The sequence below is a fragment of the Lepidothrix coronata genome, unplaced genomic scaffold, assembly GCF_001604755.1.
Source record: "Lepidothrix coronata isolate B3197 unplaced genomic scaffold, Lepidothrix_coronata-1.0 Scaffold161, whole genome shotgun sequence".
Lineage (NCBI taxonomy): Eukaryota > Metazoa > Chordata > Aves > Passeriformes > Pipridae > Lepidothrix > Lepidothrix coronata.
The window spans coordinates 1,790,297-1,816,963 of record NW_016690341.1 but is presented as its reverse complement, the minus strand read 5'-3'; the positions used below and the strand labels follow the sequence as shown (position 1 = coordinate 1,816,963).

The following is a 26,667-nucleotide window of genomic DNA, read 5'->3' as shown; positions in this document are numbered from 1 at the left end:
AATGTCAAACTGAGTCCATGAGAGGAAGTGAAAAGCATTTTAAAAAGCTATAGCCATGTTTATTGTACCACTTGGGTTGGGGCATCAGCTTCTCAGACCTACAGAGCTTGGCTTGCAGCAGCCTGATGAGTAACTTGTTGGTCCCTGCCAGCAAAGCTGAGCAACACTTGTACTCTGATGTGAATGTTTTTAACAGTCAATTAGCATTTGGCAAGTCCTTCAGCTGGGAAGAAGACGCTTGCTCTGCATGGATCCGGGCACTGAACAGGGCAACAGGAGGGAAGAAATAAACATTACAAATGATGCTCAATAAGTTTTTAGGCAAGTTGGAAGAGGCTTTATTTGCAAACACCTCCATTTCACTTCTTTGGCTTCACTGAGTCTGGGACATGGATGGGAACTTGCTGCAGGGAAACATCCTGGCCTCTGCTGCATCCCCAAAACAGGATGCAGAAGGGAAAGTACCTCCTTGTCAGACTCCAGCAGCTGTGAAAACAGAGCCATGCAGTACTTTTTAGCAGTCAGTGTTGCTCATGACCTGGTTTTCCCAGAGTCTCAAGGTGCAGCTTTCAAGTTACCTTGATGAATTGAACAAAATGTAAACCCAAAACCAAATAGAAAAACCCAAACTGAAAACACCTTCTTTCCAGTTTCCCTTAGTGAAATTAAATTTAAAGAAGGGAGAAACCATCTTGGGATTGAAGAAAAGAGATACTTTTATTTCTGTTTCTGCTGCTGATCTCTGATGTATTCTTTATCACTCTGAAAAAATCATACTTGTTGTACAGTTGTATTGTTGTTTTTCTTTAAAAACTCTGGAGAGACAGGCTGAAGGATGAAATTATCTATTTATCCACAAAGCAGGCTCAAAAAATAAGAACTCCGCAGAAAAGTGTAACCCTTTCCCATCTCTTTGCTCTGAAAGTTCATGTATTTGGTATTTCTGAGAACAACAGGCCAAAGCTGCTGAATGTGAAAGAAAATGAATGTGAATGAAAATGAACTTGAAAGAAAAAGTCTGGAGACTTTCTTGTTGTTTTACTAACACTGTTCCTACAACTCAGGGACACTGAGGACTTGCAGCCTCTATAAACTACCAGTTTAATCAAATATAAAGCTTTATTTAAAAATGTGGTTTATAATCCAGTTCTGATACTTTGATTTGTCTATTAACTTTGCTTTACAGAGAAGTGCATACAACAGAGTAGTTTGAGACTTGTCATTTTTTATTTGTGCCTTGTTACATGAACAAAATCTCTGTCCCAACAATTAGGCTAAAAACAAACGCAAGCCTTGAAGTTATAAAAGTAATGTGACTTAAATAGGATGTGAGAGGAGAGCCCTGGAATACAGTGAACCCACTTACAGGGGTGAAAAATTCAGTTCACTGTACTTCTAAACCCAAAATTTTACTTACTCATTTTGAAACTTGGCCATGCCAAAAAAAAAACCCCAAAACCAAAAAACCAAACAAACCAAACCTGGAGCAACAAAATCAGCTTAGGAACCAATCTAGCTAAACTGATGCAATTGTATCTTTAAATTCCCTTACTTTAAAGCCCCAGTTATTACTCTGCTATCAGTAAACTGATTTACTAAATCAGTTTCAGGCAACTCAGTGCACATTTTCACGAATAGATATTCCTGTGGTGAATATGTCAAATAATAAAGCTATTGAGTTTTATGCAGTTATCTCATGACCCCTGGAACAAGGTAACTGCTTGCATGTGTGCTCCCATTTATTCTCCAAAACAGAATGACACAGAAGATGGTCCAGATGATCCTGTATGACTGTGCACTGCACTGGACCAGGAATACATGCAGCCTGCTACTGTAGGTCAGCAGAACCTATTTCTTGCCTAAGAGCATCAACTTCTTAAAACAAAGTGACTCAATCCCATGAAAACTGCACTGTGAAAAAGCCGAAGTCATGCTCTATTGAAAAGTTACTCAAAACATAAAAAAAGATAATAGAGACTGGAGTAGCAATAATTCTTTAGATGATTTTGAAAGTGCATTACAAATAGTATTTAATGAATACTGTAACAATCAGTAAGGAAGGTAAGTAAATGTTAACTCCCTTTCACAATCTGGGTTGCTGGCCTGGGAAGGTCAAGAGATGCATCTAATGCTACCCACCAAATCAGCAGTGAGGCTAGGATTAGAAATAAGGGATGTCTGAGAACATTTTCTGCCCTGATAAATTTTAGTCTGAATGGTCTTAAATAGTTCAAGGTAATTTACAGACTACTGAAGAATTCACTGGACTCAAGGACACATCTGATGGGGCTTTGAGCAACCTGGTCTAGTGGAAGGTGCTCATGGTAGGGGGGTTGGAACTAGATGACCTTTAAGGTCCCTTCCGACACAAACCATTCCATGAGTCTATGATTTTGGTGTTCTTTAACTCGTCTATTCATGGAAAAGTGACTTTCACTTGTCCATTTATTACCTCCGGAGTACACAGATGCAGTGCTGTGTACTGTTCACTTAAGAAAATACCTGCGTGTATCCCTCAGCCAAGTTGGAAGGTATTTTTATTATTCCAGACACTCAGTACTGCAACTGGGCAATTTGTTGGATGTTGGCTGTGCACCACATGTGCATGAAGTTTCTGTAGAAGCAGACTGATTTGAGAGGAAGGAGAAGAAAGTGAAATCAGAAGAGCTGACACCACACAGTCTGGGGTTACGCTGACCCCCACCAGCTGCTGACAGAAACCACAGCTTTGGGATGAATCCCCCTTGGTCACAGATTCCCTGCTCTGAGACACCTGATCTCTGTCACTTTTATCACTTGGAGCTGAGTATCTGTTGGGGGCTGAGTCAGCAAACTGCAGGCTGAGCTTCTTGAAACTAATTTAACTTCTGGAGGTTGGCAACCAGCCCCAAGGAACCAAGAGTTCACTGAAGCCTGGTGGAGCATACTCCAGCTGCATTGCTTTATGCCCTGGGTCCCCTGCTCAGCTAGACCTTGGGAAGAACATGGCATGTAAGGAGCATCCCTAGTTTGAAATGCCAGAAGAAGTAGGTATATAGCAGTATGTGTGGGGGGTGTTTGCCTTTCACCACCCAAGAACAAAATAGTTACTTGCCTGCAAGTTAAAAAGGCCTGCAGCCTGGATAGCAGCACTCACCTCCATGCTCTGTCCCTGTTTAGCTTACTGGTATGTTTGCTGACTAGAGGTGCAGTAGAGGTGCTAGGTACAGCCCAACTGCAAAGTAAAGAGATGGTCCCTTCCTCAAAGTACTTCTAAGCTAAATGTAAGATTACACACAGTAGCTGGATCTTGTATATGTACAAGGAAACAGACAGAAAAAAGGTTATGACAGGCATTGTTGTCCAGGAATTTTTCAGGCACATTTATCTGTTCTAATGGACGCAGATTTTGTGCCAGTCCGTACACAGCAAGCTGATCATGAAAACGTGGTTTGGATCCCACTTTCATGCAAAATAGGTTCAATAAGGATGATGGAGATACTCATAGCATAAATGTTCAACTTTTTTCTTTTTTGCAGTAATGCCTAAGCTATGGGGCAATAAAAAGACACCAGCTCCAGAGGCATCCTTTTCTAAGCAAGACCCCTAGTTTTTCTGGAATGCCTTTTTATTATCCAAATTTTATTGCCACGTCATCTAAGAGCTGGAGTATCACTCAATAAGCCTCCCAGTCACCATCAGTGTTACAATGGGTGCAAAGGCCCCTGAGTGTGAACGGGACAGCGTTAAGCACAAGTTGCTACCACATGTTCATTATAATTCTATCAGCTTCTCAGGCCAAGTCAAACCTTCAATGAAAGTTGTGGGTTGGAGATGTGCTAAAATTTATAAATCCTCTCCCAGGTGCTATTGGTTAGTGGTACATAAAGCATGTGCGGCTGAAACCCCTTATGTTACGTTTTTGTTCTTAAAAGAAAGGGAGCCAATTAGGATTGACAAACAAAAGATAAGATGAAAGACATTCCCAATTTACGATGCTTTTGTTTTGGTTGAGCATGATTGCTCAGATTTTGCCTCTAACACAACCGTAATCTTAATGACTTCTTCCTAATCATTTCAACATGAATTAGCATGAATAGAGCTCTTGGGAGCATGAGACGTCTTTTCTTTATATGCATGGGCACTCCATTGCCCAATTCTTGGCTAAGGATTCTAGGTGATATCACAAAGTTAATATTAACAAATAATAAACAATAATAATAGAATAGAATAGAATAGAATAGAATAGAATAGAATAGAATAGAATAGAATAGAATAGAATAGAATATTCAGTTGTTCAGGAACTACAAGGATCATCAAGTCCAACTGCCTGACCAATTCAGAGCTGATCAAATTAACCATATTATTAAGGGCATTGTCCAAATTACTCTTAAACACTGACAGGCTTGGGGAATCGATCACCCCTCTAGGAATTTTGAGGAGTACATTCAGTGCAGGTGGGTTGGGGTGCAGGTGCAGTTCGAGTTGCACATTGAACTCTGGGGAGTGGGAACCGAAACAAAGGGTCACGAACTGATGACCCTTTGCATAACAGATGGTATGAGGATTGTGGCCCAGTCAGGTGACAGGACACTCAGTGATGCAGCAGGAGCTGAGGACTCCAGACTTTCCTGTGCTTAGACTGTGAGGGGAAAAAAGCCCAGGGGTTCCTTTGTTTGGGGTCCCTCCTTGGAGGCACCAACCCAAGCTGTTATTTAGCTATTGCACCAAGATTAAATTCTTTCAAGGATTGAGATGTCTGAGACTCTGCTTTTTGAAGCCTGGGGTCGAGCCAGTAAGGAAACCTAGTCTGACTGTGTGAGTGTGGGGTGTGTAGCTGTGAAGGGGCTTTGGTCCCAGCTCAGGTGCTGTGAGAGTGACTGCCAGAGTGGCTCTGGGATGGTCAGACAGGGAAGTTTCTTGAACAGGACTCCTATTCTCCTGTTCCAGTCTTTGAGCACCCTCTCAGTAATGTTTCCTCATATTCAGTTTAAACTTCCCTTGGTGCAGTTTCGAACCATTCCCACACATCCTGTCACTGGATCACAGAGATGATCTCAGCACCTCCCTCTCCACATTCCCTCCTCGGGAAGCTGTAGGAAGCAATGAGGTCACCCCTCAACCTCCTTTTCTCCAACTAGACAAACCAAGAGTCCTCAGATGCTCCTCACACAGGACATTCCTTCCATCTCTACCATCAGCTTTCTTGCCCTCCTCTGGACACATTCAGGGACCTGAACATATTTCTTAAATTGTGGGGCCCACAACTGCACACCGTACCAACACCGAGTACAGTGGGACAATCACCTCTTTGACCAGCTGGTCACACTATGTTTGATGCACCACAGGATGGAGTTTGCCCTCTTGGCTGCTAGGACACACAGCTGGCTCCTATTCAGCTGCTGCTGGCCAGCATCCCCAGATCCCTATCTGCAAGGATGCTCTCCAGCCACTTCTCTTCCAATTTATACTTGTGTCTGGTGTTACTCTATTCTGGGGGCAGAAATTCCAGCATTTTTATTTTTTAAATTTTATCCCATTCATCATAGCCCAATGCTCCAATCTGGATCCTGCTGCAAGGTCTCCTGTCCCTCAAGAGAGTCAACAGCACCTCCCAGTTTGGCACCATCTGCAAACTTGCTAATGGTGCATTCAACTCCTGCCCATATTGTAGATAAATACATTGAACAGGACTGGCTCTGGAACTGAACCCTGAGGAACAGCACTGGTGACTGGCCCCCAACCCCATAACAACCAACGATAATGTATCAGCATCTTAAAAATGCATCAAAAATAAAGGTGCTCTTTAATGTTCATGGCAATAATGCTGTTACTACTGCTTGAATACTGTAAATTCTATACAGACATCCTACCTGCCATCTTGTCTGCTGATTGTGTACCCAAGGTGAGGATTGTTGACAAAGCTGATGTTCACTCCGACTAGAGGGGTTCCATCTGCCGTCATAACCTGGCCTCGAATCACACATGCATGTCTGCAAAAAGGAGAAAAATAACAAGAAATAGTAAGTATTTTTGACAAATGTAGGTTTTTCCTCTATTTCTGTGTCTGGGAATTCTAATGCATTAGAAAGTCCAGGCCTTTATATTCTGGATAGCTGGAAGCTATGCTGTGTGTTTTGATGGTGAGATGCTGCTCTTGAAGGCTTTCTCAGGAGTTATGTAAAAACATCAATACCTAAGGTAAGGTTTACAATTATCCTACTCTACAAAAGCAACTGCTGCAGCATATCCTTCATTAGTTATAAACTTTTGTAGGATTCACAATATCACACTGGAATTTCACAGAATCATAGAATATCCTGAGTTGAAAGGGACCAACAAAGGTCATCGAGCCCAATTCCTGGCCCTGCACAGGACAGCCCCAAAACCACACCATGTTCCTGAGAGTGTTATCCAAACACTTCTTGAACTCTGTCAGGCTTGATGCCATGACCAATTCCCATGGAAGCCTGCTCCAGTGCCCAACCACCCTCTGGGCGAAGAACCTTTTCCTAATATCCAATAGTGTCTTAACAATATTGCCCTAATGCAATGCGCATTTTAAAATCAAAGAGAACAGGCACCTACCAAGCGGTGCATGGACGTATTTAAGGCACAAGAGCCACCGAAGCCCTTGACCAAGGCTTGGCAGCTCATTTCTTCCCCATTTGGGAAAATCGCAACAGATAATTTGCCAGGTTCAGATACCTTCTTTACAAACTGCTTGAGGAGCTGAGCACTCTAACAGGATAGGTTTTTTCTTCTCCTCTTTTTCTTCCCCAGTTTGGCAGATTGCACTGTTTTATAGGATACATCTATTCTAATTACTCTGTGCTCTGTAATGTGCTCTTTTATCTAAGGACTTCAAGGATCCTTACAAACACTGATTAATATTGCAAGACTCATATTTTTACAGAGAGAGGGAAATAAAGCACAGAATGATTTTCAGTTGTCCAAGGTCAGTCAGAAAACATGCAGTAACGCCAAAGACAAATTTTCTAGGTTCTTATTCCAAAGCCTGTTTCCAGACCTCTTAAGTCATTACTATACTACTACTTTAGGAGCTTCCCATAAAGACAAAGCAGCACATGTCTGTGAGACTGTCTGAACCCAATTTTTGGCTGAAGGTAACTATTTTTCTGAGCAGCAACAGCAAATTGTGGTGTCAGTGTGCTAACGTGACCCAGTGAATGATTTTCCTAACTGCCATCCTGCTGGAGAGCAGAGATTGAAAGCCAGTGTTCCTCCAGGTGCAGGACCAGATCTCAGTTAGAGTAAATCATCCCAGCTGCACTTCAACAGAGCAATGGTGCTTTACTGGCTCACTGAGGCAAAGGATGATATCTGCAATGTTTTGTAAAGACGATTTCATAAACTTGGATCATTTAGGGATCATTTTCCTACAGGTCATCTAAAAATCTGAGATTGTATAATGCAAAGAGATAAAGTATAATTTCTATTCAATAAAGGCTGCACAATTTGTGCATTCCACAGTTCAGAAAGCAGATCATTTGCCAGGGAGTCCTAAATAAAATTCCCACTGATCTAAATGGAGAGCTCTGATATTAACGAAAATGACTGAAGGGTTACCAAAATGTGTCTGCAATCTAAAATGTGACCGGATTAACACATAATTTTGAAATAGGCTGCAGGAAAATGAGATATTGGAAATGATTTTTCTATCATTGAGTTTACTTTGATATATTATCACTGACTTGTTAGGAGTCATGTAGGCAAGGACTTGGACAAAGTTTGGAGCTAGTAATCATAGAGTCCTAGAATCTTTGAATGGTCTGGGTTGGAAGCGACCTTATACACCATCTAGTTCCAACCCCCCTGCCATGGGCAGGGACACCTTTCACTAGACTGAGTTGCTCAGAGCCCCATCCAGCCTGGCCTTGAACACTTCCAGGGATGGGGCTAATGGGGAGAATAATATCCTTAATACTGCTATTGCTTCTCCTATTGAAGAGCTCTAACTCAGCTTCCCATATACAACAAATGGAAAATAATATTCCAGTACAGTATTATGCACATCGCTATCTAACACACAGTTAGAGCATAACTCAAAGGATCACAATGCCATTGAATATGCTTGGAAAAATGTCAACACTTGGAATAACCCCAATGAAGTCAGCAGGTTACCAACCATAGTTCAATTTCAGCAAGAAGTGAATGTGGCTGAGCACACCTCTGACTCAAGAGCAGAAGCTAGGCCTTCTCTTCCCAGATTTTTCCATGATTGCCTCCACCCTGCTGTCTCCTTTTCCATCCTTTAGAGAGAGCAGAGGAAGGGTTTGAAACAGCCTTCTCTCATTTTCTCATGAAATGGCTGCATATTTTGTGAAAGACAAAGAATCACTGCAGATTTGAATGCAGTTTCTTGAATACTAAGACCTGAGCATGACCGACTCAGTATTCTGAAGTACATATTCAACACAGGGACCACAAATGTTTTAAAATAATTGAGAGACAATATCACACATTTCTATGAATGCGAGAACACTTCCATCTCTTGTTTTTGGTTCCAAGAGTTAAAAGGAAGAAAAGGAAAAAATACAGATTGCAGGTGTCTCTCCAGCTGCCCTACACAAAACACATCCAAGCAGTTGCAAACTTCTTCGTAATATTGCATGAACATTGGCCTAGACCCTTGGCTCAGTTAATGGGGGGATGGGCTTTATATCAGCAAGCATCTGGTCTGTTACATATCACTGACAACTATTTCTACAGCAAGTACCAGGAGAATGTGGACAAACAAGGAACTTCCTCTCTTCTTGGCAGCTCAGTTCTCATTGTAGCTCCAGCTCTGCCAGCACACTTTCGTGCTCACTAACTTGGACACTGTCTCTTCTCAGAGAAGCAGCTCGTCAGCAAGCCCAGCTGCATCCACCACCCTCCCGAGGACTATAAGAGTAGCTTTATTTCCATGCTATAAGAAAAGATGTTCCCACAAAGGGGACATCATTCTCAAACCACAGTGATAAAAAGAAGCTGGAGCAACATGCACAAATTTGAATTCATTTAAAAGCGAGAGGGATGGAAACTGGAGGAAAACTCAAGCTCAGACCATCCCTGATTAGTCTCAAATCTTTTCTTCCTGGGTGTCAAAATTTACCCCACTTGGATAAAACAGTTCATATAGACTACTGGAAGCAGCTGGCTTCTCTAGTGTCAACATGTCCTTTCTGGAGGCAAGATCGAGTATCCACAATGCCCAAGCCCCCCAGGAACCTGGTTAATGCTAATTTAGTCAGCTATTTCCTTCAGAAGACCTTGGTCTAAATGCAATTACCCTACAAAGAAGTTAAGTGGTACTGCTAAGATGCTCAGCTCTGCTAGAAGGTCTCTCAATACATTTACATAAAATTATCTCTCATGCTAATAGAAGAGATTTATTCCATCAGTCCAGGAATGCTAGCTCAGAGTGTTTTCCGCAGTTGAACAAAACTGGATTTCTTGTAGCCGGAGCTTCATCGTTCCATTAAATTATTAACAGATTTCATGTATTGCCTCTGGTTTTTTGTTTGTTTTTGGTTTTGTTTATTTCTTTGTTTTTGTTTTGTTTTGTTTCCTTCACTACTGTTACATGAGGCTGTATGGATTCATGTTTTACAAGGAAAATCAGTCTCAATTTTTTCTCTTCTTTAATGGCATTTTTCCTTTTTTTTTTTACTTTGTCCATAAAAGTTTGCCTGAAAGACCGAATCATTGTCAAAATGCTCTCTAGGATGCCAGATGGCATATCAGACAATTTTACACTGTTGCTTTGTGAAGTCATTCTTTATTCCCGAGAAAATTAAATTAAATCTTTCTGGTAAGATCTGGGCCACAGTGGCAAAACGGACAGGGGTGCACTGATGCCTTTACGTTCCCATTGCTCAGATACAAATAAAGTTTGACAAGCTGTCAAGAAAATTCAAGCAGACAAAACCAGCCTTAGAACAGAAGCCAGAAAAGTAAATTCCACAGAAGCCATCTCACATTGTGGCAGCACATTAAAGATTTGTCTTTAATACTAACTCTGATCCAGTATTTCACAACTTAGACATTGGTCTTTCCAATACTCCTTACTCAAAGATGTTTTCTGCTGACACTGTGCTTGGCATTAGGAAAAAAAAGAAAAATACTGCTTCTGCTAGGCATTTTTCACTGGGAAAATTCCATGCATCCTAACCCCCACTTTTTCTGCAAGAAATGTATATTCTTTCCTTGACTGAGGATAGGTGCCATGGGAAATCTCACACTGATGAATTTCTGCTGCTTCTCAAAATATTTCCAACATAACTCATTGTGCCTTCTCCTTTAAAGGTTTCAGATGTGTGGAAATGGTCTTCATGACTGCTTAGCCATTCTCAGCCAAGTTATTAATAATATGTATTTTAATTTGACACTATAAATCTCTTTGACCTTACCACTTCCATATTTTATTGGTATATATAAATACACACACACATATACAGGATTTATCTTTCTGCTCTGGATAAAACTTCAACAGAGCACCATAGAACAAAAATCTAGAAAGTTATAGTTCATTGGGAAGAATGTTATTAATGAAATTAGATGATCTCAGTTTCATGTCTTCCTCTGCTCCAGCCTTTCTGTGTGACACTGGTCATGTCATGTAGTCTGCATGTGTCTCTGTATTTCACCTGCAAAACAACAGTCCTCTGCTTATTGACGCCTTTGAGTTTTTAGGATTTTTAGCTTTTTGTAGCTTTTAATGTAGTTTTCCTTCACTTTAGACTGCTACTTTCTTACTGTTTGTGTGTCATATTCCTGAAGCTTTGGTTTAACTGTCTTTTAACGATCTTTTCAAGGCAATAGATATTCAGCAAGAACATTCTGTTGGATTCTGTTGGGATGTGCACCTGGACCGAAATAACAAGAGAGATGGTAGACAAAACAAGATAGAAGGCCCAAGACCATTGGAGGGACCCCAGTGGGGCAGGGTACCAGGGTAAAAGGGGTCTTAGGATTGGCTGTCCCTATTAGATATGATAATTAGTAAAGATATAAAAGTGTAAGAATTCTGTATGTGGGGGCGTGCACCTTTTGTACTCTGTGGCCAGAAGGCCTTCAATAAAAGAGTTGTTCTCTATCTTATCTAATTTACCTGGAGAGTTTTTTCTCCCAAAGATTTTAGACATCATTATAGAGATATAAGAAGAATAACTGTAATAGTCTGATAATCCCTTGTGTAGGGATTTTACATTCTCATGGAACCTCATCTGTGATATGCTTAGGCTGAGAAGTGCTTATAAGTACAGTCATTTGGTACAATCTCCTGGCTTTAGCTGCTGTGGCCATTTTGCTTGAGAATAAGAGGACGAAGCAAAATGTATCTTGTTCATTTTGAGTTGAATGCACCTGTCTCATGTTAAACAACCTCAGGGCAGTCTAGTACCAGGATAGATAGAAAACCTGGTATAATGCCAAGGTAAAAGCTAAGGGCATCATGATCAAACACATGGACACAGAAAATGCCTGAGTTGGCAGATGAAGGACAAAAGAAGAAAAGGAAAGATCAGAACATGCAGACGTTTAAGTTCATTGCTCGTGGCAGTATTTCCCTCAAAAGCTGTCTGTAAAAACAGCCTTGCCCATTTGCCTCTTAACAGTGGAGAAAAACCTCCTGACAGTCTTCCCTTGAATTGAAGGCAATCCCTGTCTGGCTCTTTTGGTTCAGTTTAGTTCTAGGAAAAGCTTAAACTTGAAACCTATGTACTGTTCTTAGCTGCCATCTGAATTAAAGAATTAAGGTTAGGAAAAAGAATGCAAATGATCCTGCTGAAGGTTTCTTTGTTAAAAAAGAAAAAAAAAAGCCCACTTATATAGAAAATGAAAATTAAAAGAGTAGTTATCCAGAAAGACCCTCACACTACCACAGATAGCACAAGTGAGTTTCTGAAAGGGTTTGGCACATGCTGGGCAGCTGGGATACAAATCCTGCTGGCTTTAGTAGGGCCTCGTCCATTAGGACATGGGGTAATGGTTTTAAACTGAAAGAGGGTAGATCCGGACTAAATTCAAGGAAGAAGCAGTTTACAATAAGGGTGTTAAAACACTAGCAAAGGCTGTGGGGAGAGGTGCTGGCTGCCCCATCCCTGGAAATATTAAAGGTCAGGCTGGATGGGGCTTTAAGTAACCTAATCCAGTTGAAAATGTCCCTGCTCATGGCAACGGGGTTGGATGACGGCCTTTAAAAATCCCTTTCACCCCAAACCATTGTATATCTGAATTAGGCTAATCTGAGGAGTTCACAGTAAGGGAAGCACAAGAATGCCCATGTCAATCTGACAAAGGGACTAATGTTTGACCATATCCCAGATGGGGACTTGCTAAAGTGGCACTGACAGACTGGTTTACGTCAGATCCTGCCACTCAGCTTTGTGAGGAGCTGATGGAACCAGGACCCTGGAGAAAGAGAATGTGTCATGCAGAACAAAGTTTATAAGAGCTCTGAATAGGCTCAGTAAAAGATAGTCAGTTCTAAATTGTTTGCAGCGAGAAACAGTACCTGGTCTGTTTGTTTAACTTACTCAGTGAACCTATTTATAAGGTCCCATCACTGAAGGATCAAGAGATGAGGATGATTATGTGAACATGGTCCTCAGCTGTTAATCTTTCCCAAGAAGCCTTCTACAGCCTTTTAGATATTCCACAATACATACAGTAAAGCTGAGTGAATGAAAAGCCCCAATGGAAACCCATTACTTAAATTGCTAAAGGACAGGGAAAACACTGCGTAATGCTTGGATACTTTTATAAATGTGTCTAGTGAAGTTGGTATTTGAAGTTAAAAAGCAAAGTGCTTATTAATCAATATAATAACACCTCTAGATGCAGATTCTATTCTTGTTGCTCTTTAGACCTGGTCTAACTTGACAGTATCAAGCCAGTGGGCCCTTTTCATCTGCTATTTTTAGTATCCATGCTAGGACTTGGTTTTGTGACCAGCTGTTGTCCAGTTTCTCAGTCTTTCTGTTCCACAAAGACTTATAAACTGATAGCTCTTAAATATCACCTTGGTCATCATCTTTTTTTCAGCAATATTAGTGACTGCTAATTGTAGCTCCTCCAGAAGGAAAAGAAGGTATCTTTATTGCATGAGGACCACTTCTCGAAAACCCATGATGGAATGATCATCACTCTCAAAAGAATTCCCTGTTGGCTCCTTTTCTGAAAGGCTCAGGCCCTTATTGCTTTGAAAACTTCTCCCAAGAATTGAACCTTATTCACCTTCTTGATGTATGTCCGTTTTCTCTTTATAAAAGCACAATCTTCCTCTTTGATCTGCCAAACAAGCTGGCCAGTGCTGGAAAGACATCCCACTCCTACCAGCCAAAGCATTTTGTGTCTACCTCTATGCCTCATTGACTCGCTATTTTTACATCCCAAGATTTTTCAGCTGAGCTGTAATGGGGAGGTGGGAGGATAAGGGATACGGGAAGGCTACTCAGTAGAGGAAAAGACACTGATGATGTCTGGGAAATAATAAAACTGGCTCCAACTATACTATTTAAATGAAAGTATTTTAGAATAGAGTTTTATAGGAAATGCAGCACATAATAAAGTTGGGTTGTGCTTTACTGCAGAGTTTCAGTGAAGAATCCTTTTATTCCCAATGTGGTTGACTAATGCTTCAAAAGCTGATGATTCTCTCCTTTTCCTCAGTATAACCAAAGAAACACTCTCTTGTTTTGCATAAGATATCAAAGAAACAGAATCACATTCATACTTTTTTATGTCTGTTCAATCCAAGTCAAGTGTCCAGTAGCATGTAAGGTGCAAGATAATTTTTCCACCTAATACTGAATTATGCTCATTTCATAATTTTTCAGAAATGATCCTATAACCATTATTTCTGTGAGAGGTAAAGACTTTATGCTGCAATAACTTTCAGAGATGAATAATGTACTCATGCCAAGTCTTCACTAAAAATGTCTGCAGAACGTATCAGTTCTGTATTATTACAGTATTTTACATCTGGTATTTATTTGGTAAGCTATGGCCACATATTCAGCTCTGTAGAAGAACAAGAATAAAAGCACTTCTTTCCACTGGATCTGAGGCATCATGAAAGCAAAACTGAGCAGAAGAGAAGGAAAAAGACATTATTTCCAGGTTAATTATAAAATGAGCTCTGAAAGTTCTTTTACTACATATAAGATGACTGATAGCTTTGTAATGATCCAAAAGATTTAGGAAAAAATTATTCAATAAAATATATAAGATTTTATGTTTGTGATTTTAAAACTGCTTTCTTATGTAGTGGGTTTTAACCAATTTAGGAAATAAATGTCACACTTTAAGGACAGACTCTTCCTGATAGGGCTGCTCTTTTTTCACAGGAAAGTACTTTGAATACTGAATAAATATTAATCAAGTATCTATATGCAGATTCAAGAGAATACATCAGCACCTACAGCACAGTTTAGACTCCTAAATCCAAAAGTGCATGTCAGCACCTCTGTAATCCAGGAGGTACTTAGCTCATTACGAGGTTTTTTTTCAAAGCCTGAAAGCTTTGAAGGCTTGAAATTTGTCTTCTGCATACTCCAAGAGCTCCTTGGGGGACATGTATCACTTGAGACCTTTTAATTCCAGGTACAGGATGGTGCAGCATCTCTATCAGCTGTCTTGCCAGACCCTGGAAGCATGCCCAAATCACACTAGGAAGATCCTACTCAGGAGTCTGTGCTTGGTAATAAATATCCTATGCTTTTAAAATATTTGTTAAAAACTGCACCCAAGTTTCTCTAATGACTGTATACAGGGCTTACAGAGTCATTGAATCATTAGGGTTGGAAAAGACCTATTAGATTATCGAGTCCAATCAACTTCCTCCTATGCCACTTGTGAAAGAGGAATATAACTACATCATGATTACACTATCTACACTATAGAAAAAACATAAATATGGATAGGAATTTTGCTTTCGTTAAGTCCTGTGGGTACAAATTCCACAAAGTTCAAGTAAGTAGTTGCACATATTGCATTAGTTAATGTATAGAAATAATGCTATGCTCTACTCAAAATCCCTTTAAGATGAAATAATGCCACACTATATAATTTAAATCAAAATAAAAAGAAAAGCATTGGAAAGAAAATATATATGGCCTGTGCACTGAAAAGGTAAGTTTTAAAAGTATGCTTTCCTCTTAAAAGGAATAATTACCAAAATAAAAATCAGTAAGTATTTTACAATTCCTTGCTATTCTATATGTCATAAAGCTTTGATCTGTAGCTAATAAGCAGGTTGTTTAAACAGAAAACAACAAAAGCAGAAGACAATACTGGAAGACAATAATGCTGGGAAGGAGAGGGTTTGAAGAGGTGCTGTGTTGGCTTGGTTTAAAATATGGAAAAATGTGACCCTGCTTTCATCAGTGTAGGTACCATGCTGTGCCACAAGTACTCACCCTCAGGAATGCTGGATTCTGCCTAATATCTATGACACAGTCTTAAACAGATGCAGAATTCCAAACTGTCCATGGAGCTGCTGAGCTCCACAAGCTCCTTCATTGCCTCTGCATGCCTGTGCTCAGTGGGTGTATCTGACCCAAAGCATTTCCTGCCACCCAAGGGAGCTGCATCTGGCTGGAGTAGGGCCAGAGACATGGGCTGGACTAGTCAACTCAGGAGAAATCATCAGGATAAAGCTATATCTGGTAAGTTTGGGGTTTTTGACTTTTAACTTTGTCTTCAACTAGAAAAGAAGTGTTTCTTATGTCACTGTATCAAAGTTATACTTTTCTTGAGAAAAAAATACAGAAAAGACAGAGCACTTTGGTTTCCCTGGCAAGGAACCTCAGAAAGATCTGCTGGGGTGAACCCACAGTCCTCAAGGTGTGGGAAGAAATGTGAGAAAGGAAAAGAGAAGGTGCTTTGAATGTCTTCATAGAATCATAGAAGAGCTAGGGTTGGAAGGGGTCTTACAGATCATGTAGTTCCAACCCCCCTACCATGGGCAGGACACCTTCTACTTGACAAGGCTGCTCAAAGCCCCACCCAGCCTGGCCTTGAACACTTCCAGCGATGGAGCAGCCATAGCTTCTCTGGGCAAACTCCTTTAAGATAACATAGCAATATTATTCCAAAACACTTAGAACTGAGCCAGATGGGCTACCAAAACATTTTGAAAAAGCATTTCAATCCTCCCCTTTTTTCTTAGCTGTTCTTTGGCCATGATCAATGCTCGGCATTTTGGTTTGATGGGGTTTGGGATAGATACAGTTTAACTGCCAAAAAACCTCCATACATTTATTTATTCATAGTAAAATAGTGCACACAGGCATTTATAGCATACCTGTCTCTCTGAGCTTCTAACAGTGCTGTGTAATCCTCCCCACCTGGATCAGTAAGGTAGGTTGTACTGCCTCACACACAGAGGGGACACAAGAAGGAGGAGTGACATGTTTACAGACGCCTTGTCACTCAGTAGTGGAAAAAACTGTGAAAAGTCAATTCTGATCAGAATTTTAAACCAGGAAAACGAACTACTTTTTGTATGTAGACTACTGACCTGAGGGCAATCAGGGACTATTCTTGCAGCTGATATCAGATGCTGCTCTATGATGTTTCATTATAACTCAGATGGTTATTTCTAGCTGCCCAAGTAATCAGTACAGGTTAATACTGCTGTCAGCAAGTAGATATACACAACTTGTCCCAAAAAAGAAGGGATATAAAACACGCTTACTTAAAAATCACCTGATTTCATTTCAGATTTTCTTTACAAAAGTGCCAATTCTGCACATGGTCATCTTAGGTACTTTAGCCTGTGCCAACACTTAGCATAAAAGATTCTGTGGATCAGGACTGTAGCCTATTCTCTCCATTTTCTGACACTGTCCCTCAGAAGAGAATAAATATATCAGATGTCCTACTCTAAAGTCAACAACTTGACACCACTGCATCCTGTGTTGCTCCTTATGGTGATGGACAACTAAGAATGCCTTAAAAACAACAAAGCAAACAGCAAGAGTAAGTGGTTTCAAAATCAATACGAGAATGATCAAGTAGTGGAAGAGTACTTGTTATCTGTTCATCAAAATGATGTGAAAAGACATTCTGTGCATTCAGAATTTAATTTAGCTACTTGCTTTATCATCATAAACACTCATTTCAATATAGGCAATGATTATTTTTTCTTCCCAAACATAAATAATATATAATTGCTGGTATTTGGGAAGAGACAAGGTCTTTACCTTTATCCATCAGGGTAATTTATCATTGTCTTTCTTTTCCCTTTGCAGTGGTGAGAGAGCTTGTCAGCTCAGCTTGTTCTTAAAAAGCTGGAGTGTAATTCAATAATAAATTCACTCAAAGGATAGCTGTCATGAGACATTCATTTATTTGTATCCATTAGGTGATCTGCACTGCTGTTCTCTCTGAAGAGTGGCTAAGCTGCTTTTGAAGCCCAGGAAATATATTGCAGAGATATTCAGTCACTTTCTTCACACTGCTGCTGCTTCTACACAGGCTCTACAGGGATGCAAATGTGCCAAGGTTCCCCCAGGGTGATAATCAGCCAGCCATGACCTAGTAAACCCTGCAGGAATGGACCGTAATTCCTGACCTGAATGATGAGTGTGCCTGTGCCACAGGTGCCTATGCAGGATACCAAACACACAGGATACAGAGATCCATGTCCCTTCTGTGGTGCCTGCTCATGGAGGACTGCTCACAGCAAGTGGCACGGACCCAACTCCAACCCTACCCCATGAAGATGACAGCGTTGGGACAGAAAGACATACGACGTTCCATGCCCAGCAATCTACAGTCCTGATCTACACCAAGAACGAGATGGCTTCATGAATCACCACAGCAGCAATGGGAGAGGGTTGTCCTAAGGCAGGATGCTGGAGCCTTCATAAGAACAGCTCTCTCCTGTCAGACAAACTTCTAAGCCAGCAGCTGGAAGGAGAGACAAGAACAGTTCATCTTGCCCCCAGCTGCTGCTGTGATCTTCATGGAGACACTGAGCAGTTTCATGGATAACAGGGATATTATCACCTGTCTGTTGTAAAAGCAACTAGAGGAGATTCAACAGCAAGAATACTACTGAAGAAAGGGCATATCCACACACGCAGATATAGGCAGTCCTGTTTGCCCAGACTAATTGGGTCCCAGATGGTCCCAGTCCATGCTCCTCCATGTATCAGTCACTGACCACTGCTGAAGCACCCTCACTTCCAGGGTGATTAAGAGGCAGCTATTCAAAGGTCCAGCTTTCTAGGTAGTGAAATAGGCAGTTGAAATTACAAAGAGAAGCCAAATAAGCAGAAAACCCTTGCAGTGGTCGAGTTTATCCAGATCTATAGGATCTTTTAAGAACTAACAGGAACACACAATGTCTTTTAAGATCCCAAAAGAGTAATGGCATTTTTAACAACTCTGATAAGCCTGAACTTTGTGCTGTTCCAGGGGAAAATATGCTTTCTGTTGAGGTCCTTCACTGTTACCTGCAATCACACTTGTGAATCAAGATACTTAACTTGAGAGATGCAATACAATTGCAGCTTGAGGTGACATATCTGTAGACCATATTTAGTAGCACACATCCAATGCTGCTAATTTGAGAATGGCAACCTCATAAATCGCTAACTCTGTATAATCCTTTGTGTTAACTTAAATGCAACAAGGAGCCCCATTAATTAGTTCCACTGCATTTAATAAAATGTAATCATCCTATTGATCTGAATCATTGCATTCCCTCACATACCAGATAAACATTTCTGATAGCAGGTGCTCTTTTTGAATCTCAAACACATGTAACTCCTGTAGGAGTTTATGTGACCCTAAAAGACACAGTCTTTCTGTTGGTCCTCTGCTGGCACTCTCATAAACAAATTAGAAATTCCCACTGTTTTCCCCCATCTCTGTGTGCTGTTGAATGTAAGCAGCCTTCAAAGAGAAGCTGCAGTTTTTTGGTTTTTTTATCGCATATGTATGAATATTTCTATAGTTTATTAGTTGTATGGAAAGTTCATTAAACACAGACACGTGTCTACCAAAACTCTCTACCTATCAGAATGGATACATATGGACCTGATACCAGATTCCTCTGTGGAAATGATGAGGAATTGCAGCTCTAGATATATCAGAAAAATGAAATTATAAGCATATGTATTTTATATTCTGAAGCCTGATTTTACAGCAACAAATCACAACAACTGACAGCAGAGAATTCACTGTGCTAACATTTAGTCCAGAGTCTGGACTGTTCAGTATCCAGTACCTGGGATCTTCAGAATGTTGATGAAGGACAACAGTTTGAAACACGAGTGTTTGTTTATAGTCTGAATCACTGTTGTCTGCTTTCTTGGACCTTAAAGGCCTTGGAAGCAAGAAATATCAGGGAAACTATCACATCAGGCCAATTCCCTGATAGTGGTGTGCTTCATGTCTGAGATCAGCCTGTAGAGTACCAAAAAAGGCCATATATGGGAGGTGGTGGTACCCAAGGGATGCTGTCAATGTCCCTTCACAAAAGGTTGGATGTAGAAGGGCCTGAGAGGCCTGTTGAGATGTAAGTGCTGAAATAAATACCCACAGAAACATGAGGGTTGTATATTTTCAGTTCCAACCTATTAACTGCTGTGTGTGGGAAAGCTGAAAGTAAGCAGTTCATGACTGGGTGAAATTCAACAGAGTCCAAACTTAAGTGTTGAGAGCTACCTCTGGGATCAAGGTCACTACTTCTGAAAGGCAATACTCAGGGCAGACACTGATCTAAGAATCTCACATCCCAGGTGCCCTGCTATAAGCACATGATTTCAAGGGATGACTGACCCTGACAGCTAGGAATGTACTTAAATTGTTGAGATGCAGTCACAGAAGTGACCTTTCAAAGTTTTCTTTCCCAGTTCCTGCTTTTTGATGATCATTGTGATGGTAAAAAATGTATTGGTGTTAAAATCAATCTGTATTCAATCTGATTCTTTATACTGCAAATCATTCTAATAGCCCTCCCTAGGTGTTGTGATTTTCCTCAGTTCTTTTGAGGTCTCTAATAGTCACACAATAGATTGCAAATACCATTCTAGTTTCCTTCCCTTTGGCTCTGTCAGTGGAAGAAGACCTGTCACTGCTGTTTAGGAGATACTTGTGGTCAATGTCAGTCATTTGAACAAGAATAGCCCTGCTGAACGGATGCCTTTCACACCTTGAAATAAGAAAACTCAAGAAAGATGCAACTGCCCATATGGGTTGGGAGAGAAGCATCTTGTCTTACTGGCTGGCAGGAAATTGTAGATGAGGAGAGAGTCAGCCGAACTACATCAGTCACAAAATTCTTCAGATATCTACTTCACTTAAACAATTTCCATGTTTTACATCTTGCTGCCATTCCATGTTTTAAAATGACCAAGTGGCTTATGCTTTACCACTTACTGAATCAAACCCAAAATTCACTTACCCGCCTTCAAAAGGATTGTCTCCTGGGATGACGTGAGTGCTGTCCTTGCCAATCAGGAACTTGATTCGATCATAGAAGGAATGCAAGCTCTGCTGGGAGATGGGGGCTTGTGTCTCCTGGATGATATCCAGGGGGTCTGGGGAGCCCAGGCAAAGCGCATTGACGTGGCACAGCGGCTGTAAGCAGCAATCTGGGTCCATGCAATCCACCAGGCCATCTGCAAAAGGGTAAGAAAGATTTTAGAGCAATGGTAAGGTGGAATGCTATAGACTTCAGGGTGCAAAAACTCTTTCCAACACAGACAAAAGAGAAATGCAAATTTTCACCTACAAAGAGTAAGGCATATTCACCGAAAGTCAAAATACAGAACATAAAATATGTATTAATATGTAACATAAATATGCAGTAATATGTAATATATGAAAACTCACAGATTAGACCCTAAAAAAGCATATTTTAGGCTAATTCTAGGATGTGCCATTCCACATCTCAGTCACTGTGATAACTCTAGAGCCCCAAAAGGTTGTTTCGTTTTCTTCTGCCAGCATACGTATGACTTTTGTACACTGCTCCTGTTCCCTGGGCAAATCACAGATACATTGCATCATACCAAAGCTATCGGGTTTGCTTTCAGCAGGACTAAATAGTGAATAAAGCCACTGTATCTACCATGGCTGCAGAGAGATCAGTACACACAACCCAGTAAAACAGAATAGAAAGTAAAGAAGTCTTTGCTGGGAGGGTTTGATCTCTTTTGACCTTTGTCACATTGATTCCATACAGACGCAGAGTAACAGATGACTCAAACTCTCAGGATATAAATCTTGTACTTTTAGCACCACTAAATTAATAATAACAACAATAACAGCACTGGACACACATGAAAAAGCTTGCCGAGAGTACGCTAGTAAAATGAGGGTTTGCATATCTGTCAAGCCATCAAACACACAGACAGTACCACTTCCCCTCCCACCACCATAGCAACATCCCCCCATTCATTTTGAGATGTCACTGCACATTGCAGACAGCTCAGGAAAAAGCAGTGACAGGAAAGGAAATACAAAAAAAGCTCAAAAGAGGTTTGATGAAGCATCACATTTAGCAATAAAAGTTGTTAGCATGTAGTAGACAGATCTTTAAATCTGATAAGGGAACTGGATGTTTTTGTTCTGGGGTAATGGGATATGGAGCCCTTCACTTCCAACTCATCAGTTCAAGTAAGACAGTTTGACAGTGAATGAAAATTATTACCATGTGATGGCTGTTCACAGACCTATGTGAAATGAGTGGCTGGTCTCTGTGTAGTTCCTGGGAGCTCCATATATCAGAGAAACCACCTTTACAGCTAGCACCTACTAACTATTTCAGCATAGAGGCAAGAGATGAACATACCAGGAGAGCAATACTGTCCTGAGAGGTAGTTTCCTCCTGAAGGAGATTTGGAGTTTTCAGGATAATGTATTGTTTATTTCAAAGAAGCAGTAAATTAAAACAAGACAGTTTGTCACTGTTACTATTTGTGAGCTTCAGTTTTGTCCCAGTTTCACCTATGAAACCCAGTATGAACTAGAAGTCATTTCTCCAGTGTTATTGGTATTACTTTGTATTTACTGTAATATAAATAGGATGGGATCTGATCTGTTATTGTGCTAGTACCTACAATGGTTTACACATCATGGACTTTGATTCTGTTGAGTTATACCTGTTCCACTCTTGGAAGATTTTAGTGTTGTACATCATTTGATGTAGTTACCCATACACAGAAAACTGAACAAGGAGCCTGGTCAGGATTCCTGAGCTTCCTGTCTATGAGTAGGTCAAAGCACAATGAGTATCTGCTCCATGTAGATGAGCCCACACACACAGTGAGTCATTTTCACAAGTGCTCTGCACCTGCCATTAATGATAATGGGAGCAGTGTTAGACCAGCAAAGTGCTTTGGGAAATCCCATCTGTTATCCTTACCTCTATCTGTTCTGATATCTTTACATCTTTATAACTCCTTGCAAAATTGCTAGAAAAAAAATTTCAGCTCACCCATTGGCCTTTTCTCTTGATCACTAGGGATAATGAAAAAGAACTAATCAGGGTTTATTTGCCCATTAAAGAAATTACTTGCTGCAGATGACTAGATCAGTAGGATTCTGGAAAGTCAAGTCTCAGATGGAGTTTGAGAGACCATTCACAGAATACAGACCTGCTTAGATGTAATATGCTTATCTACAGCTACCTACCTAAAAAAAAAAAAGAAACAGAAAAGGAGCAACAAAACAACACTGTTACTATATCAACTATAGTGTTAAGCAAGATAAAATGTTGTCTTTTTCTCCCACACATTAATAGTGTTTTCTAAGGCTACAGACGCTTGGTTGAGAGGGTGGCAAACCAGCTGTACCATACTTCATTACATTGTCTTTCTTCCACGCATCAGAAATGCGTTTTGGGACCTGAAGCTGCAGGACAGCAAGGAAATGTTTTGCAGGAAACTGTAGATAAATGTTTGAAGAACAGATGCAAAAGACAATGTTTTGAATAGGTGGGAAGGATGAGCATTCATCTGCAGGTAAGCCTTTCAACTAATGTGTGGAATAAGCTGGGGATAACTACACCAGAGGGGGGCCCCTGGTGGTCTAGTGTTTAGGGTGCAGCACTTTCACCGCTGCGACCCGGGTTCGATTCCCAGCCCCCCGGGCAGATGGAGCTCGTTAGCCCTGTAAGGCAATCCATCTAAGAGAAGGTCACTCTAAACAAACCTACATCCTGAGCCCCTCACTGCCACTGTCCAAGCTTGCTCGGCCCCGGCAGATGAACCTCAGGATTAAAGTTCAGCGCACGCTGTGTCTCACCTAAAAAATCCACTGCGCAGGCTAGAAGGGTTAATGACCTTTCCCAAATCTTCGCTCGCGAAGACTGGCCATACTACTACAACTACACCAGAGGCATTTGTCACTGACATCCTATATCCTAAATTTATCAACATCCTCAAGAGCTGAAATGGCATTTACCTACTCAGCCCCCTCTAATACCAACAACAGTTTCGGGAAAAAGTATTTCTTTAGCTTAGGAAATGTAATGGCTATTTTTGTCTGAGTCATGCAGAACAGCAAGAGTTAAGCTACAAATCAGATCATAAATAGCGATATCTCCATCTGAATACAGTTTTCTTGCTTTTTTTACTGTATGGTTCACAAATCATCCAAGTGGTGCCCTACAGTAAATTGTAAGGTGTTGTCATATAATGACATTGTACACAGTTATGACTTCTCATGCCCTAAGATGTCTCACTGGATCCATCAGAAAAGTGAGGATAAAGTGACTTTTGCAAGAAGCTCCCTACCCATGAAGAGCAAGGTGTCCAGGGAGCTGCACGGATTAAGCAAAAATAAAATAAGAACAAAATAAAACTCAGGCTTTAATTGTCCAATCCAACAACAAATGTGAGAAGCCAGCACCAGCAGCAAAGGAAAATATAGCAAGGTATGATCTCACAGAACGATATGAAGTCATAATACAAAACACTTATAAAAATTTTAAAAGCATAAAGTTTTATTTTCCTTAAAACTCACTGCAGATTTTTCAGAGAGGTAACAGAAGGAGGTGAACATGGGATTAATGGCTTCTGCACCTCAACTTTTGCAGCAGCAAAGCCAGAGACTCATGATCCCCACGTAGATTTGTAACTTCAGCAGCTCCCAGAGTACAGGTAGGCTGCACTGTAAGTTCTTAGTTATGGACACATTTATACAGCTCCTGGTTTTAAAAAGTGGCAGCTCCCTTTTTTTACATATACCTATAATATGAACATGGCACTTCAGTCCAGAGAACAAATGTGTTGCTTAATTAACTCCATGAAAAGCTTCAAGTCCTGCGTAGAGAGATTATGGTAATTCATATGCTTTAGAGTCAAAGAGGCTACTATGATCAACTTATCTGACCTCTTATACCTCCAGGCTGTTAATTTTTTTCCCACCCAGAACTGGATTAAAGCCTGTGTTTTAGAAAGATATCTCATATATCAAAGACAGCTGATTAGAGTGAGTCCACCACCTCCTCCAGTAAGCTATTCAAAATGCTTAATTGCTGCTAGGAAACTGCATCTCATTGCAAGGTTGGATTTGTTTAACTCCAATATCCCATGAGTGTGTCTTGTTTTGCCTTTGTCCATAAGGTTATCAATATTTCCTTCTGCTCTGTATGCTCCAATATCTTTTCCATGTGCAAGTACCTTCACACAGAGCAACAATCCAATCCAAAACTTTTGTTTGAACAGCTGAGGAAGATGAAACTTCCAATTGTAAGGTTTATTTCCCAGCCACTGGACTTTTTTGGTGTATAACACTCTTCGATTTCTTTACAGTAATTTCACATCTATTGTTATGTGTGGACACCAACACTGGACACAGCACTACGGCAGCAATACTGGGCACAGAAAAGAGACCCCTTCACAACTTTTGGGTTTTTATACTTTTAAGGTTCACAGTAGAGTTTTTGCAACAGTCTTGCACTGAGACTCATGTTGAAACAATCATCTTTAGTGACCTTGAAATCCCATTCTGAGTCATTACTTCTCAAGAGTCTCCCAATCCACCTGTATAACATCCTTTCTTTGTTCCCAGGGCTATCTTGCATTTTGCTGCATTAAGACACATTTTGTTTGACTGTGACCTTGTAGCAATGTGAGTCAGATCACTACACCAAAATGATCTGGGTACATTATTTACCACCATATTGAGCTTTAGGTGACCTGAAGATTTTACCAGGAGAGATTTAAACTACATTCTAAGACAATAATGAAAATGCTGAGTAGGGTTGAATACAACAACCAGTTCCAAGGGATCCCTTCAGAAACAGCTTCAATCATGGATGCCTTCCTATTAACATATTAATTCAGAGTTCTGTCACTGAGCCAGATTTTAAGACATTTCTTGTGTTCCTTATTTCCATGCATAGGAGTTTTTACATCTTAGACACTTTTTATGCATCCTATATACATATACCTGTCCTTCTGGCAGTCCTGTCAAAAATAAAACAAAACCAAACCCTTCTGTCAGACTTCCTTTGCACCTTTTGCAATCTCAGAGTTACCACGGGGTGAATCAAACCACTGTTGTTGTGAAAAGGGTGCCATTGGCAAGACATTGTCACATCTGGTAAATAATGTGTTCAATGGTTTGCATCTTTCACTAAGACTCATGTAATCACAGAATAAATCAGTCTGGGTGGCACCTCTGGAGGTCATCTTGTGAGCCCTGTCTCATTCACTTCAGAAAGGGACAAGAAGGAGAATGGGCTCATGCAGAAAACCTTCCTTTTCTGCCACCGAGGATAAACCAATTCCAATTTATTGAGCTAATATAAAATTTTAGGGGACCAAGTCCACTTTTATCAGATAATCTGCACTCTGTATATCACTAGTCAGTGAGTTTTACTTTGGGATGACTCATCTAGCTCGTGTCTTGTGGTAGAGTTGCAATAATGTTTTTAGAATGATGCTCTGACTTGTTTTAAAGATTGCAAATCCACCAATCCCATTAGTGAGTTCTTTAAAACACTACCTTAGACTGTAAACTCCCAGGGAGCCAAGACTGTCTTTTTATTTTCTGTTCACAAAACATCTGTTCCAGTCCCAAAGGACTCTGAAGTGTCAGCACAAGCCAATGAAATAACCACAATTCTCATTAAAGGTTTGTATCTGCAATGTATGTTCAGCTTGTCCTCCACAGAAGCATTGCTTCTTGGAGGGGCTGAGCTCTAAAGTTATCTGTGCCTTCTTGGAGCAGGACCTTGGCCTAAAAAGTATGATCTTTGCATAATACCAGTTGGAAAACACCTGATATTAACTGACTTTAAACACTCTCACTATAACTACTGGAACAACTACATTAGATAATGACAGCAGATGGAAATGCTGACCCTACTCAGGAATTTCATGAGATAATATCATAACTGCCTTCCACAAATAGTCACCTAGATGCCAAATTTAAGATGAGTTAAATTTACTCTGCTTTCAAACACTGCTTGTGACCCAACTGTTCCTAAAAATCGTATCTTTTATCAGGTTTACATAGTATGCAAAAAAATACATCCAACCAAACCAACGCAAAATTTTTAAAATCTGGAGCTACTGGTGTCAGTGTGGAGGACACAGCATTGTGTCTTGCCTACCTGGACCTTCAAGTTGGCTGGAGGATCCCTATTTCTGGTATTTGCCACAAAAGGAGTTGCAGGATCCAAGCCAAAAGTAATTTTGTTCTCAAAAATCC

The 26,667-nt window shown here is 40.5% G+C and overlaps 1 protein-coding gene across 1 annotated transcript in view; it reads right to left on the bottom strand.

The window, feature by feature from the left end:
• The window catches only part of TENM4 (teneurin transmembrane protein 4), a 603,620-nt gene that overhangs the window by 78,135 nt on the left and 498,818 nt on the right, over positions 1 to 26,667 (bottom strand). The window contains exons 18-19 of the mRNA XM_017829261.1: positions 20,405 to 20,621; positions 5,853 to 5,972 (exon numbers count right to left, since the gene is read on the bottom strand). Coding sequence (XP_017684750.1) covers positions 5,853 to 5,972; positions 20,405 to 20,621 — 337 coding nt within the window. The remainder of the gene's footprint in view (positions 1 to 5,852; positions 5,973 to 20,404; positions 20,622 to 26,667) is intronic.